General features: G+C 51.5%; 1 protein-coding gene across 8 annotated transcripts in view; it reads right to left on the bottom strand.

Moving 5' to 3' along the window:
- Nucleotides 1-17833, bottom strand: part of Ldb3 (LIM domain binding 3) — a 57365-nt gene that overhangs the window by 18018 nt on the left and 21514 nt on the right. For 3 of the 8 annotated variants that reach the window (XM_050140727.1, XM_050140728.1, XM_050140729.1), the window contains 3 exons: nt 17315-17351; nt 5886-6071; nt 2976-3121 (listed from right to left, as the gene is read on the bottom strand). In XM_050140727.1, the coding sequence (XP_049996684.1) occupies nt 2976-3121; nt 5886-6071; nt 17315-17351 (369 nt within the window). Of the gene's footprint in view, nt 1-2975; nt 3122-5885; nt 6072-11597; nt 12294-17314; nt 17352-17833 lie in introns of those variants that run through there. The other 5 variants (XM_050140733.1, XM_050140734.1, XM_050140735.1 and 2 more) reach the window with 2 other exon arrangements.

Below are 17833 nucleotides of genomic sequence, written 5' to 3'. Positions count from 1 at the left end.
AACGCCACCCGGCCTCCGCCAGCCGGAAGCTGCGGCCGGGGATTGGCCCCGAGTGGGCCGCTGGTGCTCGGTGGTGCCCAGGTCTCCCAAGCCCAGCAAGCGGAGAGGGGCACGGATCCGCACTGTCCCCTGGCAGACTGTCAGTCACCCCCGGAGCCCGTTGGCATCCCGGCCTCCCGGATAAGGAAGGGTGGAGGCAGGCCTCTCCTCTGCTCCGGGCAGGAATGAGTTAACGTCTGCACCGCCTGGGAACCACGCAGAGGCCCGGGCTCCTGCACGTCTGGCCCGCCTAGGCCGGAGCTGGAGAAGCAGCTGGAAAGCCGGACCGCCCCCTGGCGGGCCTGCGGAGGACAGGCCAGGGAAGGTGCCGGAAGTGCCTGGCGGTGCTGCCAGGAATGGTCTTCCTTGTGCAGGCACAAGGCCTCACGTGCACCTAACCCTACTCTATGCTCCTTCTGCAAGCTTCTTCCTGCTTTTTCAGTCTGCACGGGGGTGGGTTTTCTGTCTCCTATATAGAAGATTTGTACTGATCCCCTTCCAAAATGCCACTTTGGTCGGTGGAGTTTTGACCTCAGAACTTCCTGTCTTTGGACCAGAAATGGCCGAGATGGCATCGAGCTAAAGACATCGGTTCATCTGTAGAGACCTCTTCTCCCCTCTCCCCCATCCTACTCAAATGAGAAAGTTCAGGTCTCAGAGGTGAGGTAGGCAGGATGAATGTTCCTCCCAAGCTAAAATGTGTCTTGTCCATACTCAATTCTCTTTGTAATGAAGGGGACTGATTCTGTCACCTCTGCCCCGCTCAGCAAGTGTGTCCTTCCCCAAGCAAGGCCCCCAGGGGAAAACTTTCTGGGGTCTCACGCTCAAACAGGGTACACTTTGGAGGCTAGACTTTGTGGTGTTCTTTACCCCAAGACGACTTGGCCAGCTCATACTTGTAGAACACATGTCCGTTTTCCTTCTTCATTGAAACGACCCATCTCTTTCCTAAACATGTCTGTTTACCATGAGGTATGTGGAAAAGGGGGTGTATGGGATGAGCACATGGGGCCAAGGGAAGGGATATTTGAGAAATGACACCTTTCGTTCAATTTTGCTGTGAACTGAAAAGTGTTCTTTAAAGTCTATTAAAAACTGGGTGTGGTGCCCTGTGTTTATAATCCTAGTACTTGGGAGGTTCAGGCAGGGGGATGGACAGCCAGCCTGAGCTACATGAGCCACCCTGCCAACAAACAAACACACAAGACATCTGTTAAAATTTTTATGTGTGCTGGGTGGTGGTGGCTCATGCCTTTAAACACAGTACTTGGGAGGCAGAGGCAGGTGGATATCTGAGTTTGAGGCCAGCCTGGTCTACAGAGCTAGTTCCAGGATAGCCAGGGCTACATCAAGAGACCCTGTTTCAAAAGCAAAACAAATTATACTTGTATAATGATTTTGAAGAGAGAAAAATATTTGTCTTATAACAGCAAGTGCAAAATTATTATTGCTTTCTATAATTCAAGATGACAATAACTATATGCTGAAGGATACTGTTTTACTTTTTCGCAGGAGTTAAAGACAGGGTTTCTCTGTGTAGCCCTAGCTGTCCTGGAACTCACTTTGCAGACCAAGCTGGCTTTGAACTCACAGAGGTTCACCTCCCTCTGCCTCCTGAGTGCTGAGGTTAAAGGCACGCACCATCACTGCCTGGCTATGAAGGTAGAATGTTTAAGTGGAAGGTATGTACCCACCTAAGATCCTATTTTGTTAGCCCATGGAATGGACATCAAGTGATCGTTATAAAAATATTTAAGGTTCATTCTTGTGTGTTCATAGCTGCCAGAGTACAGAAGGCAAGCTCATGGCCTTTCTCTGTGACTCTATGATGTGTTCCTCATCAGCCTGCTTGCCTGTGTGCATGTGAGCATGCATGCGCGTGTGTGCGTGCACATGTGTGCGCGCGCATGCATGTGTGTGTGAGTATGTGTGTTGTGTGCCTGTGTGTGCGTGCGCGTGTGAATGTGTGTGCGTGTGTGCCTGTGTGTGTATGCGTGCATGTGTGTGATGCGAGGGATGGAACCCAGGGGCCTCACACATGCTAGATACACACTCTATTGCCAAGTTGACACCTCCACCCCCTGTTTATTATTCTATGCCTTTGTTGTTTGTCTCCACCTGGCAAGCTCAAGCCAGGCATGTACAAAAGAGAAAATCCACCACAGCCCTGCCCCTAAAGTCCAGGGTCAGAACCCAAGAGGAAGAAAGGTGGCGACTAGGCTCAGGGCTTGGATGTCAAGGACCTTTCTCTAGTCTGAAAACAATACCTGCTAGAGCACCCTTGGCTTCTTAGAGCAATGGCTGACGGGAAAGTGGGCCGTGCGCCAGCCTGAGAACTATCTTGGTCTCTGAAGAAGAAGGCTGGCTCTGCCTAGGACATTAGGAAACACAGGCTACCTCTCAGTTCTGTAGGAACACGCTAGGCGCTGACTGGAAGGAGCCACAGAGGCAGGACTGTAACCGACGAGTTCTGCCTTGGTTCCTCTATGACTCTACTGCTATGTCACGTGTGCCCCAGCTATCCTGTGTCACCTGAGGAAAACACAGACTAGACTGGTTGGGCAGCTTGTTCAAAGGACAGTGACACCAGTAAGCCAGCCCAAAGCCTTGGGCATTTTTGTTACAGTTTCTTGTTGTCCAGTTTGAGATCAACCCAGATTCTTAAAGAAACAACTTTTTATTACTGCCATCTTGCTCTCCTGCCCCCAGCCCTCTTCTCTCTCAACTTAGTCTGGAAACATTCAGTCACAACCTTCCCTTTCGAAAGACTAGAGGGCTCCAACCCTGCCTGGTGTGACCCACAAGTCTTCCAAGGTCAAACCACCCTCCCTAGGATTCTACCCCACAACCAGGGGAAAGAACTCCCTGTGCATCTGGGTCTTGGCCTGGAGCTCAAGACCCTTTGAGCCCCGCCCCCACTTCCCTCTGGCTCTCACCTGGCTGGTAGACAGAAGGCCGAATGCTGGCAGTGGTTACAACCCGGGGCTTGGGTGCAGGGGCAGCTGGACCCTCACTGTAGCTGGTGTGGGCAGAGGGTGCTGGAGAAGTGGCTGTTGCAGGGTTGTACGCAGAGGCCTGTGGCCTGGAACCAAGACAGAAGAGTTATAACAGGAACAGCCCATCAGTCTCTGGTACCTAAAGCCATGCCAGGTTTGTTATCTGATCTCTAGGCAGGACTATGACGGAAACACCCATGGGATGTTTCCAGAGTCTATGAAGAAACCAAAGGGTCTTAGAGGGGCGGAAGCTAGTCCCTGTGGCTAGTGCTGCCACCTTGGGAAAGAGGAAGGGAAGGAACCAGCCAGACCCATGGGGAGCGCTTTCTCCACAGAGGGAACTGCAGCAGTAGGACTATGGACCCAGGCAGAGGGAGGAGAGAGGGAGCTGGAGCTGGTCACAGCTACTCCCCTTTCTGCGACACCCTGGTTACCTGGTCTCCTCATCTTATTTCTTTATGTTGCTGCTGGTGGAAGCAATTGGTCTCATGTTTTTTTTTTTTGAGCAAAGTGTGACAGTGTTCACGTGAAGATGTGAGGAGGCCCAGGCAGCGCCCCAGCAAAACCACACTCTACTTAGACAGCTCTCTCCGCTTCCTCCTATTGGCTCAGCCTTTCCCACGTGTGGCTCCGCAAGGAGACTGTACAAAAGTGTCCCAGTTCTTTGCCCTCAGGAAATGCTGAACTTGGCCTCTCTCTTGGGGGAGCTGAAGGGTCCAGGAAGTTCCAGAGTCGGGCAGCTTATTTAATCTTGCCTGATGCAGTGTTTCCCGGTCTCACTTGTGTGTGAAATCCTTTTCTTCATTTCGAACTAATGAGGATCTTTCTCTCTTTACATGCTCTATATCCTAAAGGGGACACTTGACCATACCCAGCAAATGGGTCATTGGTGGGATGCTGGAGAAATGAACCCCTAGAAATATACCCCCAGCCTTTGGCATCCTGCACGTCTTCCATCTCTTCCCGATCGGCCCACTGGACCTGCTGGGCCAAGTTGTAGACCCTTCTTGCCTGGGTCTCTGCTAGGGATAGCGTTGGCACAGCAAGCTGCCGGCAATAACCTGAATGGATCCAGGGACATCTGCATCCGGTTCCGGGCAAGGTAAAGTAACCTCAGAGTCAGCATCCCAGACCTGGGCTATGCATCCTTCCTTCCCTTCCCACCACATTTATAGTTAAGGCTTCCCCTGCCCTGCTGTGGCTAGATCCCTGCGCTGATGGCAGAGGAGTAAGCACATTGGTGGAGAAGAAGACAGTATGCAAAGGGTGCCCAGCTTCTGGGTGACTGGGTGAGGCTACAGGTCAGTGGGTCAGAGGCAGACTTTCCTACCTCTGGGGGATACTTTGCCAGCATCATGGACTGGCACTGGGAAAGAAAGCTGAAGACGTCTGGAGAAGGTGCACATCCAGTGAGTGACCCTAGCGCTAGCTCCTTTGCCCACGTGCAAGGAAGGGAGGCATCTATGTTTAGAGTGTGCCGTCTGACCCCTCCTAGTGGAGCCCAATGCCCTGTGGGATACTGCTCTGCTCTCTTGGCAAGGTAATAAAGAGAAAGAATTCACCCTCATGGGGTGTCCTGAGGCCATCAGCAGTGCGTGGACAGGCCCAGACACGGAAGCCTGGAGCGTGGAGCTTGAGTTTGCCCTTCTGTGAGAGGCAGGGTTCATAGGCTTCAGCACCCAGCACCTCTCTTTTCCTAGGAAAGCTGGAAGCCTTCCCCACTCTCCACAACAGGAACAGCTCTCCCCTTTCATCAGAGTTCCTGTTCCGTGAAGAAGGTAAGACCTTAGTGAGAGTCTGCAGAGGGGAGGGGAGGCAGTTTGCTTAAGCCTGTCTTAGAAAAATGGTACGGACCACTCTGGCAGCCAGGACCAGGCTCACTCCCAGTGATTGAATTGGGCTGGAGAAAGGCTGGGCTTGGCACCACGTGGGATGCTGGGAAGCTGTTTCAAATTGCACCATGACCCTATACACCCTGACCCGAAGGGGCGTGTTTTCCTTGGGAACTGGGAAATCTGGGTCCTGGCTGAAAACAACTGAGCGATTCCTGGAAGCCTGGAAAGACAACTGGGCCAACCAACCCCGCTGCTGTACCAGCTGGCCACTCTGGAGTGACTCACCCAGCCTCCTTCTTCCTCCCCGCTGCATGCCACCTTCCTTTGGCCTCTGTTTTGGTGTTTTATAAACAAATCTCCCCAGTAATGACCTTAATATTCATGTACGCCTTTAGACCATAGCTGGTGAGGAAACAGATTAAGAACTTAACTTACTTTCTCAGGGTTGCAAATGGTAAAGCTCTTCACGGAGGGGAAGGTTTAAATACCATTGCTATAGGGACCTCCAATGTCAGACTGTTTCCACATCAAGAGAAGAGAGGATGAGGAGGCGGGCAAGTTAGTGGCTGAGCTGTCTGACCTGACTACGTCAACGTTCCCACCTCCGAGGAGCCCTCCCTGATTTCTTCCAGCGGTGGATGACTGTCACCTCCCTTTTCTGAGTTCTAAGAACAAAGACTGTGCACAGTGTTCCTTTCCTATGTGTTATTGTGTTCACATGTATATGTACATGAGTGTGTGAGCGTGTGTGTGTGTGTGTGTGTGTGTGTGTGTGTGTGTGACTTTTATCTGTCACTAGGGATGTCCCCAGGAGGGGGAGGTTGCAGAGCGACAACAAAACCCTCTCATAATCATGGCTGATGTACCCCAAGAAATGCATCCTGACTTCACCTTCACGCTCTGCACTGAGCAGTATCAGCCATGGCTTCCTGGGGAAACATCAGGGACCTAACTATTTGAACTTATCTGCCCACAAAGAGACTTAGGGTAGGTCTGGCATCTGTGAACCAGTTACCTGGGACTCTCCACAGGGCTCGAGGCAGGACCTGCAGCAGAGGCAGTGGCAGCATGGGCAGCAGCAGTTGTGGCCAGGGTTGGCGAGGCCGCAATGGGAGAGGCAGCAGCGGGCGGCTGGGCAGAAGCAGGCAGCAGCGGGGTAGTGGCCTGGCTGGTGCACACTGGAGCATGCTCAATAGGGGTGCTGATGAGGTGGGATCAAAAAGACAACAGGTCACATGGGCCTCAGGTCTGGCGAGGTCCTCTACGCAGTGTGGGGTGGGAGGGGGAGGATGGAAAGTGCCCTCTGTTCTGTATATAGAGCAGGATGCAAGCGTGTGTGAGGGCACGTCCTTCCGGTGCCCAGAAAAAGCTCCCCTCGAATCCCTGATCGAATGCCTGAGGGCATGATCAGACCTCAGGGAGGGGCCTGGCAACATAATCTTGGAGGGATGTTTACCCCTCAGTTTCTGGTACTTTCTGGTTTTTCTTTCTTAGCAAACTACAAGGCAGTGGAAAGCACACGAGTTATCAGACAGGTTCCCCCTGCTATCCAGGGTGCCTTTGCCTTTGCCTTACTGCTTGTACATCCAGTTGGGGGCATAAATTACATCTGGGGAAGGATTCTATAGCCCCCTCCCTCCCAGAGAAGATACTTGAGTGTGACAGTCATAGGCTGTAGAGCCACAAGAACACTGTTTTTAGCCCAGGGCACTGACAGCCCATCTGACTGAAGATGGACAGGAGTTATCATGGAAAGCAGACCAGAAGGGAGTAATGTGGTCAAGAGGGGTAGAGAAATTTGTGCCCCTTTTCATGACATATTCTGAAGAGGAGAGGCAGGACCTATGGGGAGGCCACTGGTAGACCCTACTGAGCTCATAGACCCTTATGTCACCAGGGAGTCTGGGTCTGCTGCATGTTCAAGAGTGACATGAACATATAGAGCTGAAGGCTCTTTCTCCTGGAAGTAGAGGGACAGCCACTCTGCCTGGTGGAGCAGTGTGATCAGGAAGGATGGCCATACCCAGCACCAGGCCATGCCAGGACAGGTAGACCAGATGCCCACATGCCTCCAACTGAATACTTGGATATTTACTGCAAGCCAGACTGTCCCTAGAACTCCTGTAGGAAGAGAGATCAGAGTTCGGATCGACAGGATTAGATCTGCTCCCTGAGAATGGGAGAGAAAATAAAAATTAATCATAGGTCTGGGGAGAGGTCTCAATCAGTAAAATGTTCACCACTTAAGTATGAGAATCTGAATTCAGATCCCTAGCATCCACCCAAGGAACACAAAAAGCCAGGTGCAGCAGCCTGCAATTCTAGCACCAAGAAAACAAAGACAAGAGGATCTCTGGGGCTTGCCAGTCAGCTAATCAGTGGGAAACCCTGTCTCACAAACTACAGTAGATAGCAGTTGAGGAAAACACTTGGCTTCCAGAGACACACAGATAAATATGCATGTGCACCCCTTCCTCAAAAAGCACTCACTACAACCCCGACCCTCCTACACAAGTCATGAGAAAGCAGAGAGATACACACCCTATCCTTTCCTACCTCCCCGCCCCTTTTAAAGTAGTTGGTCGCTAACACCTGTATTCAGGTGACTCTCCTGCTTTAGCTTCCCTGTTAGTTAGGGCCACAGGAAAGTACCACCATACCCAGCTCATTCTCAGATCTTTGATTAACATCTCTCTTTGTCACAATAGTTGACAAACTAAATGCCTAAGCCCCAGAACCATGTGATTTATTTACTCACGCTATACTATTTCCGCCATTATGCCTTTAATATCTCACGGAAGCCCCCTGACGGGGTAGAGTCAGCCCTATTTAATAAGTGAGTAAATGGAAACAGAATCCATCTTCTCAAGGTTCTGGAACTTAGCCATGAGAACAAAATGGACTGAGGGTCAATTTGATTTGAAGCCTTAACCAATATCCCACAGAGGAAGAAAGAAACCTCTTCTTGTGGTCAGCCAAGTACACTCTGTTTCCGATGAAAGGCTGATTCTCACTGGACCCAAGTAACATCTCAGCACTTCCCTCTTCAAGTTCCACAGTGCCCGTGTTAGCCCATTCTTTCTTTTATACTTCCAAACTCCGTGAAGATCAGTTTCATAGGTCTCACGTGGAGATGAGGAACCTGGGGTTGAGAGACGTTGTCTCTCTAGCGAAACAGCACATAGCTAGGTAGACCAGTTATCCTAGCATTTGGGAGGCGTTGCGAGTCTGAGGCCAGCCTGGGTTACATACAGTGAGTTCCAGGAGTACCTGGGCTATATCATAACACCTTGTCTCAAAACAAACAAGCAGAAAAACATCACACACCAGTTTCTAGTTTGTTGAGTTTGAGTATGGTTGAGTCTAATTTCAAGTAAGCTTCCTGGTAATGCTGAGCTGTTGATGGACCACACATGGAGTAGCAAATTGTAGATATCTCTATCTGTGCCAGATATGAATGCAAGGAAGCCACAAGGTGCTTACCAAAGCATCTCATAAATTGATCTCCATCCAGGGAGAAAGGAAGAAAGTGCAAAACTGAATACAAGGATGAGAGCTAGAGAAATAACAAAGTTATGGGCTGGCTACCCCATACTGAAGAGCGTATTCCAATGGGTAAGGATCTACGTCCTGCCCAGGACTTTCACGGCTTAGTTGTCAGATAGGGGGGCCTTGGGCAGTGATGTCCTTGGCACCTCTGTGAAGCCCCTTGCCCATCCTCTGAAACACGTTGTCCCTGAAAGTCATAATGATTACGTGGCTACCTCAGAGAAACTGCTGAGCTGACTGTTTGAGGCCTACTCACAGGGTGGCCAAGTATGGGAAGGCTCAGGATGACACAGACCATTGTGCCCCTCCCTGTACCATCTGACATTTCCAGTGGACCACTGGCAACTGAAGACCCTGTTCAGGATGAGAGTGATGGAAATGTCCAGGTGGGACTGTCTGTCCCCTTTGTTCCAGTGTGCTACCAGGCAATAACTTTGGAGTTGGATGTAGACCCCAGGAAAATGCACCATTGACCACGGGGCTGAGACAAAGGTCACTATTAGGGATGCATGGGCGCACACATGCACCTGCTACTCTCAGTTCTTGCTGAGAGCATCCTATCTAGGATCGCCCTCTGCAGACAGTCATCGGGGTCTAGAGAGGGGAGAAGAGACATCAAAGTCCATCCTGAAGGATCTTTGGTTCTTGTTCCACGTCAGTTTCTGCATGAAGATCCACGAGTCTCCAGAAATTCCAAAAAGCAGACGTCAGCAAGCAAGCCTTTCAGAGAACTCACATAACCTTGACTTTAGTCCTAAAGAGAGTGCCCATAAGATCACCCCGGCCTGGCTTACAGTTCCACAGTCGCTTCCTTGTCTTTGTCATACATTCAGATTCCTTTTTCCATTTTTCAAGTTTTGGTGTTGGGGATAGAACTCAGGGCCTTATATATGCGCTAAGCACACACAATACCCCCAAACCCATAATTCAGTTTAGGCAACTAGTTAAAAAAAAAAAAACAACCAAACAATCAAAATAAACTCAGATGGTCTTGGATGCCTAAGAGAGAGCGTGGCCAGACAGCACTGTTAGCTGCAGCTCCTCTTCCAGCCCGTGTTGTCCTCTGTCTGGAGGTGTCAAGGTGGGCCCGCTCCTTCAGTCTGCATGATGGCCCTTGGTGGTGGGAACCGGAGTTCTGCTGACTTTGTGGTTGATGACTAGGGCGTGTCTGGAACAGAGGGGGTGATACTTGCGGAGGTGTCAGGGTTTGGGGGTTTGTGGTCTCTGGACTCAGGTTGGTGCTGTTGGTGATGGTGATACTACGATTGGTCCTGGTGTGAAAGGGGATTTGCCACAATTAGGATGTCAACGCTGCTCTGCTTGTGTTAGCTAAGACACTGAAGTACGACAATTTCCATTCATTGGGTGATGAGAGAATGTCATTCGGGTGTTGATCATAATTTTTTTTTTATGTTGCCACCCCCCTGGTCGACATTCTATCTTTCATCCTGGTACTATAGCACAGGGGAGTTCAGCTATGCCACTTGTAATGAGGCCAGAGCCTCCGTTACACCATGGCCTTGGTGAATCTTGCTATCAGCTGCAGTGGGAATAGTGCCCTGAACCTTTGCCCATTCCACCCTGCCTTCAAAATATGTTCCAAATCTTGTAGCTTGGAACTCTGTATCTGGATCCCAGCTCTTTATGACCGTCTTTGCAGACTATGCATCCTGGTCAAAATGACGATACTGGGATCTCCCGTCCCTTTCTTTGCCTCAGCATCTCTGTGCCCTCCGAGTAGATGCCAAGTCAGCCCTGTCTATACATATCACACCCCTCAAGACCATGAACACTAACCTCTTCCAGGAAGCCTTATCCCTCCAGTTAGAAGTCCCCTCCTCCTGGAGTCCACAATATCAACGCTGTATTGTGGTTAGAGTTACAGTGTCCCTTTCTGAGTCTGTTAGCATTCACAGTAGCCAGGCGCCTCACTCACAGACACAGGGTGCTGCTAACTGAAGAGAACCTCTGTTTACTCTGAGGGCCCTTAACCTGGAGCCTGGAGAAGCTGAGAGGCACCAGGATGCTAGGAAGCAAGCAAGAACATTTTAGTGTTTTAACTAAGGCACTCCAGAAGATCACTAACAGTCTCAGGACTGGGGACAAGAGGTTTAGAGTCCAACAACTTGGGGTGATCTCCTCAGGTCCTTCCATTCACGGGATGCCCACTGCCTGGAACCACTGCTACCTCTCTGTGTCTGGCACCTCCGACCCTACAACCTCCTCTTGGGCCTTGCAAGTCATCAGTCCAAATACGGGTGAAGGTAGACATCTCTTGTTCTCCCCAGGTGTGTCCCCGGTCACGGTGACCATTGTTTGGACTTGCCCTGGCCCTGGCATCAGGTCGTTAGAAGAAGGAAGGGTGGGAGGTGGCTAAGGAATAACAGGCTAGGAGAACATCTCAGGGGTGGAGAGGAGTGAACAGCTTCCCTGGCTGGCCATCCCAGGTGAGCGCACCAGAGAGAAAGTGTTTTCAGACAGCAGGGGGTGGGAACAGGGTTCCGGCCATCCAGCCTCAGTGGCTGTGGGGCATCCTGAAGGTTGGTCCCCTGTATCTCCTTCATTTTCCAAATGCCATTGTCCTTATGTTCTCAGCCTATGACCTCATGGAGCGAGGGACTAGGTTGCTTGCTGGGCAGGTAGGTGAAGTATTGACTTTGAAACAACAAGCCTGCTGGCGGGGGCTAGAACTTTTCATTCGAGGCTGCTCTGATTAGCTTCGCTAAGTGCTCCAGTGTAGCGCAAGGCCACAGGTGGGGCCAAGAGCAAGACCCAGCTGAAGGCTTCCCCCTACGCTCGGTCACCAACACTCTGTTAGGTCCTTCCATCTCCCTGTCGCAGGCCCCCACCTCCATCTCCAGGGTTTTCCTGTAAATTGTCCCATTGTCTAGGTGTGTCCACTGGAGAACTTCTCAGACCACCCAGACAATGATGAACAGGAGTCAGGACGGCCTAGGGGAAGGAATTTTCGCCTATTTCCTGATGGTGAGGCGCCACCTGTCAGTCATAGCTGAGTGCGGAAAGGAACAGCCACAGGCCTGGAGTAGTCCCCATCCACATTCCCCGGGGGACAACCCAGTGTGGATCCCTCACCTGCTGTAGCGAGCCCTGGGCCTTACCTGCTGGGCACTATTCCTGACTCTCGGTTGCCCATACCTATCCTCTCTGACCTTGGCACTGTCCTTGAAGGCCCTCCCAAGATGGGGTACAGGGCACACACACAGGCACAGCATGATTGGGGCTTGGTTTGTTCATTTCAAATCCTCTTTATTTCAACACGAGCATGCTTATATGTACACGAGAAAGGTCTAGGAAGCCAGCACACAGGTACAGAGAAGAGGGTGCCCACCCAGGACCCTGATCTGCAGGCAACGTGTTCCAGGTGAGTATAAGGCCAGGTGCTGAGGGGCGTGGGCAAATGACCAGTGGTCACTGTATTTCCATCATTTGGCAGTGTAAGGCCAGCAAACCCTGCCATGTCCCCTCTGGACTACAGCTAAGGGTTTGCGCAAAGTGTGTTCAGAGGCTCTGCTTGTGGGAGCTGGGGCGGTCACACTGGGCTGGGAGAGGTAGGAAGGAGGAGCTGAGTGCATGGCACTGGGCCCCAGCTGTCAACTCTGGGATGGGCAGAGAGCAGAAGAGCTAGTGTTGGCTACCAGAGGTACCCCCTGCACAGTCTTTAATATCAAGCATCACCACAGGGTTCACATGCCAGATCTGTGTGGGAGAGGGGTGGGGGTCCAGCCTGCCATGGCTCAGGGGAATCCAGGCAGCCTTTTAACTTTTAACATTAAGGATTTGGGCTGAGAGGCCATGGTGCCAGTTGCGCAATTTGGCAAAACGTGGGCTGTTACGTTCCGTTTCAAACCTTTCCCTGTGGCACAGAGACAGAGAGAGGGGGAGACAGAAACAGAGACAGAAACAGAAAGAGAAAGAAAGGGAGAAAGAGAGGGGTTAGGGGACATGTCCACTACCTCCCTGCCCAAAGCTGGGACAAAGGGTGGGACGGTGCTGCCCTTGGGGTACTTACTCTCCAGAGGGCAGGCTTGGGTTGGATGGGGCAAGACTAGAGTTCTGGGGCGGAACGGAGAGACTGAAGTCCCTGCCTTGCTTGGAGGGAGAGGTACGGAATAGGGGCCTGGTTAGAGGACCAATGGGCGGGGAGGGCAAAGGGAGGCTGGCTCCCTGGCCCATGTGGCTAGGGCTGGGCAAAGCTGCTTTGGCTGTGGGCTCTTAGAACTAAACCAAACAGGTAGGCAGGCCCGGAACAGGCTCTGTCCTCCAGCTGGGCACCAAGGAGAAGGGACACATAACTCCCGTGATTAGACCGATGGGTAGACCTGTCACATCCCTCCCTAAACTGTCTGGCATTCCTCACCTTCACCATCCCCAGAATGAAGCCTTCAAACGCTCCCCTGGGCTCCTACAGGCCCAGACCCTGAGAACAGCCCAGGCCTACCCCAGTTCACAAGCACACACACACACACACACACACACACACACACACACTCACTGCCAGGGAAACAAAGGAGAGGGATCTGTACTTCCTGTCAGTGGGGTCTCTGGAAAGCCCTACCCACAGTTGCCCAGGTGAGGGTGCAGTGCAGGCACCCTGGGGCTAGGATGTAGAAAGGGGAGGGGTGGGGGGCAGGGAAAGGCCAGCCAACATTGCTGGGTCTTAACCCTCCTGGCAGAAGGGCCTGTAACACCTCCATAGCAGAGGGGCAGTGGAGAGGCCACAGTGAACTCAACCTGAACTGAGACACAGTTTAAGAGACATAGTGCTGGCGTTATCCAGAGGTAGTACTGTGAACAGTTACCTAAGGTTAAAATCAAAATCTAAATCTCACTGCTCTATCCCCATGGTGGGGTGCCACTTAGCAGCGAAAAGGAGCAATGAACGACAGGCTGAATAAGCTTGATGCAAAATGCGTGGGACAGATCTGTTTTGGATGTTGAGTGGTTTGGGACTATTTGCACATATATAAGGAGAGATCTTGGGGACCTGACGTAAAATTCATTTATATCGCATATACATTTTCTTACACACAACTCAAATGTAATTTTTTTTTAATGAGAGCCGTGTTTTGCTCCCAACACTGTTCTAGCCCTGGAGACTGAACCCAGGGTCTCGTGCAGGTAGCCAAGCTCCCTGCCAAGCTATACCCCAGCCTAGCTTCTGTGCCTACTGTTTCTGTTTTTCTTTTTGAGACAAGGTCTTACTGTGTAGCTGGTCTGGAACTCTCTATGTAGGGCAAGCTAGCCTCAAACTCACAGAGATCAGCCTGCCTCTGCTTCCCAAAGGCTGAGATTATACCAAGCACCACCACACCTGGCCTAGAATCTGTGTTTGGACATGAGGTCAAAGGTAAAATTCTCCATCTTTTGATGTTCATGGTGCTCAGAAAAGTTTTGGGTTTGGGGTGCTTTGGATTTTGGAATCAGGGTATGAGTGTGTGTGTATGTGCACGTGCATGTGTATGTGCATGCGTGTGTGTGTGCATGCGTGCATGCGTATGTGTGTGAATTTGTACTGGTTCACTCAACAACTTAGATAAAGTCCAAAAGAATTCTGCTAATAGAAAAAACCCAACCCTAAAATGGTCATGTACCATTGGTCATCCCTGGTAAGGGGGTGTATATGTGTGTTAATGTGTAGAGACATAGGGAACAGTCTTAGGTGTGGGACAGTCTGTGTTTGGAGCTGAAGTGATGTCATCATTAATTATCACTGTGTTGTGCTATGATGTAAGACTTTGTCAGTAGAAATGAAAGTGGGGAAGGCATAAGGAGTCTCTCTCTCTCTTTTGTTGTTTGTTTTTATTTTTGTTTTCTGTTTTAGGCGGGGTTTCTCTGTGTTACAGCCCTGGCTATCCTGGCACTTGCTCTGTAGACCAGGCTGGCCTCAAGCTCAGAGATCCACCTGCCTCTGCCTCCCAAGCTCAGTGATCCAGGGCATGTGCCACCACATCTCTGCCATTTCTTACAATGCAAGTCCATTGGAAACTGCCTCAAAATGAAGTCCTGTTTCAAAACGAACTGGCAGCATGCAGGAGTCAGAGAGACCGACATTAGGCACAGCTGATCCTACAGTTACACAGAGTCACGATCACCAGGCCCTGGTCCTTGCATCCCCACATCGAACGCCATGTTCACAGAGGCCCACTTCCCATCCATGCGACCTGGCATGTGCGCACTCTACTCCTTGAATCCAGCTACTGGAGTTCTATAACATTGTTGCACAAAGGTGGGGCTGCTAGGTGCTAACATGGTTGTAAAACACCGGTCTGATCCAACCTCTGTGTCATACCAAGAGACTCAGAGAGGTCCACACGAGTAGTCCTAAACCACAGGGATATTCAACAGCAAAACTTTCGTCTGAGTGCTGAGCCTTTCCCCCTGCCGCAGAGCTGCCTCTCTAGGGTCAGGGTGAGTGGGTGAAAGAAGTACAAGCACAGGCCGTGTGGCAAGGCTCACATGGCACTGCCAGCATTCACAGCCGTCTCCTAGAGACAACGGAGGCCCAAAATGAGACCTGGCCGGTTGCCGGTTCAATTCCCAGTTTAAGCAAAGCCCACTGAGGCTTAACGACAGTTTGTCATCAGTGTTCAATGACAAAGTGAAGGACAATTCTAGAACCTTTATGAATCTAGTGAACCTACTCAGTTTGTCACTGTGGGGAGATTCCTGGCTAGCCAAAGAAAAGACGAGAAGAGGAATGCAGAGGAGAGAGAAAGAGGGGAGAGCAAAAGATAGGAAGGAGGCCTCCCGGGTCTGCTTAGACTGTGGTGCTTGGACGCCCCAGTGTCTCTATCTGTGGCTTTCAGACTTGCCAGCATGCCAGAATCCTAGGGGCCAATGTGGGAGGAGAAGCGAGCAGGGTGGTAGCTGTCATCAGCCCACAGGATGGATCAGCAGGCCTGAGGGTGCAGCCTCCAGCTCTGGAGTCAGGGTGTGGTTCTGACCGCGGGGAAGCGAGTCCCCTGAGCTGTCTGGAGGCAGCATATGAGGGGCAAACATGCTTTCTTCTGCTCACATGGCCACTTGGTGAGTGATCCTGGGACCCCAGGGGCTGCAGACTGAACTTGGCACTTTGCTCTTGAGCAGAGAGGATCAAGGACACGCACAGCTCTGTCCCAGAGCTCCAGAGAGATGGGATTTGGAGACATGGAAGATTCTACCAGTGAGGACAACCCTCAACAAATTAAAGTCAGGAAAAAAGAGACAGAATCAAGAGGCTTGCACCTTCTGGTTCTGGGGAAAGTTGGCTGGAACCTCAGTCTTCCCTGAAGGGCCTGGAACCCTGGGAGGGATGGACTGAGCCTGAGGAACAAAGTAGGCTGAAGTCTCTTTTTGGAACCTCTTGCCAAATTTTTGTCTGAGCAAACTCTCTGGTAGCGCCTGCTAATGTTTCAGAACAGAGAGCAGGCTGGCGCTCCTTCTCCTGGGGCCCCTTTCCTTCTAATCACGGACGGCTGACGACAAGACACAAGCTTGCAGGAGTCATAGGCATATTGGACAGAAGAAGATAGAGTGACCAGAAAAGGTGGCAAGGCCATGAAAGAAGACTGCTGTGTCTTGTAGAAGGGAGAGAAAGGTCTCCAGCTGACTTCCCGATGGAAAGAACTTGGGTAGTCAGGCGCTTACTGTGCCAGGGAGGTGACATAAAGACCCCTCTATTGAGTCTTGGGGGAAAGTCCGCATTGCTCCCCAGGACATCTATGTGGGTGGCTTCAATGAATAAGGCGGAGAAAGCACAGACATAGCAAGTAGGGACCGCAGAGCCCAGGCGGAATGGAGAGTCAAGAGCTCAGCCACACGAAAACAACCGGCTCTCCACCAGAGATGAACACAGCAGCGTTGTACTGGGTGTATGATACACAAAGGGGCTAAGAGGTTAAACACGTTTCCGGGACTGCATGCCACCCGTGGCAGCGTTGGGAGGAGCCCACGCCCGGTCAAAGAGTGGGAGCAGCTCGGGCTGGCAGAAACACAAGTTCAACAATCAAATGCACATGAAGTCCCAGCTGGCCCCCAGAACCTTACACTTCTCAAGTTCTTGTGGCCACTGTGTGTGGTTAGCAAGTACAGAAAGCTTGGCTCGGGGTAGAACATGCCTTTGAGTCCCAGACCCTCCCGGAGACTCGCTGGCCCCAGACAGACTGTCCAAGAAGAACATGCAGATGGCATACCCACTACCAGAAAGAGACAGATCATCACACAGGCCCCATGCCTCGCCATGGAAGGCCCTGACAGCTTCCAGTGGGTTTCAAAACAGCCATGCCCCACTCATGCCCAGGGCTACAGCTCCTAACAGGGCACAGGTAGTAGGCAAGTAATGGGGACCCCAAACTTGCCACTGATCAGGAGACCTTGCCCTGAGATGCCTAGCCCTATACAAGTCCTTCCTTGTGCCAAGGGCTTGTACTTCCCTGCAGCAGCTGTTACACTTGGAGCAATGTTTAGAACTGGTGCCTCAGTGTATGCGTGGGCTGGTGAATCTAGGGGTCAGGTATTCATGCCTAGCATGGCCCTCTGCGTGCCTGCTCACAGTGCCGAGCCTTCAGACTCACGAGGGGCAAGCCCACAGATGAGTGTGCAGGCGAGGCATTGGCTCACTGCCCTCACAGTTCTCCGAAGCCCAGCAAAGGCCAAAGCAGCCCTGCCCCTGCCCAGGAAGGGAGCCAGGAGAGAGCCTAGATTCCTCACTCCTGTGTCTACCTCACTGACCTGGGAAAGTCACCCAAGTCCGCATCCGCTGGAGCCCTTTAAGGGCCGAGCTTTTCAAATACATAAACATGAAAGGTTCTTTCCATGAGTCATGGGGCCTGGGGGCTACCTGGGGAGGGATGAGGTTAGTAGGCAAGGCCATGGAACCCAAGTCTAGGCACCTACCTTGATCTTCGCAGAGCTTCCTCGTCAGGGTCTTGCACTGTGGGAGAAAGAAGTTGGTCAGGAGGACTCATGTGGAGCAGAGGAAGAGAATCCACTAGAGGTTTTTTTTTTTTTTTTTTTTTTTTTTTTTTTTTTTTTTTGTTTTTCGAGACAGGGTTTCTCTGTGGTTTTGGAGCCTGTCCTGGAACTAGCTCTTGTAGACCAGGCTGGTCTCGAACTCACAGAGATCCGCCTGCCTCTGCCTCCCAAGTGCTGGGATTAAAGGCGTGCGCCACCACCGCCCGGCTTCCACTAGAGTTTTGAGGACACTCTAGGAATCAGCCAGGCCCTGGACACTTCCTGTACCATCTTCTCAGTGGTGGCAGTGAGTGTGTGCATGCCAGGCTTCTGTCAGGGGGAGCTGAGAGGATACTCTGCAGTAGGGAGGGGGTGGTCCAAGAAGGCCTGCAGGTCCTCTTCTCTCAATCATAAGCCATCGCCTTGCTGGAAACCGGATGACAAGCCTTCTGCTCATGTTAG

The sequence above is a fragment of the Alexandromys fortis genome, unplaced genomic scaffold, assembly GCF_014885135.2.
Source record: "Alexandromys fortis isolate MF-2015 unplaced genomic scaffold, M_Fortis_MF-2015_v1.1 scaffold_46, whole genome shotgun sequence".
In the NCBI taxonomy this organism is placed as follows: Eukaryota; Metazoa; Chordata; class Mammalia; order Rodentia; family Cricetidae; genus Alexandromys; species Alexandromys fortis.
Note: the sequence above shows the minus strand (reverse complement) of the source record. Positions and strands in the feature narration are given on the sequence as shown.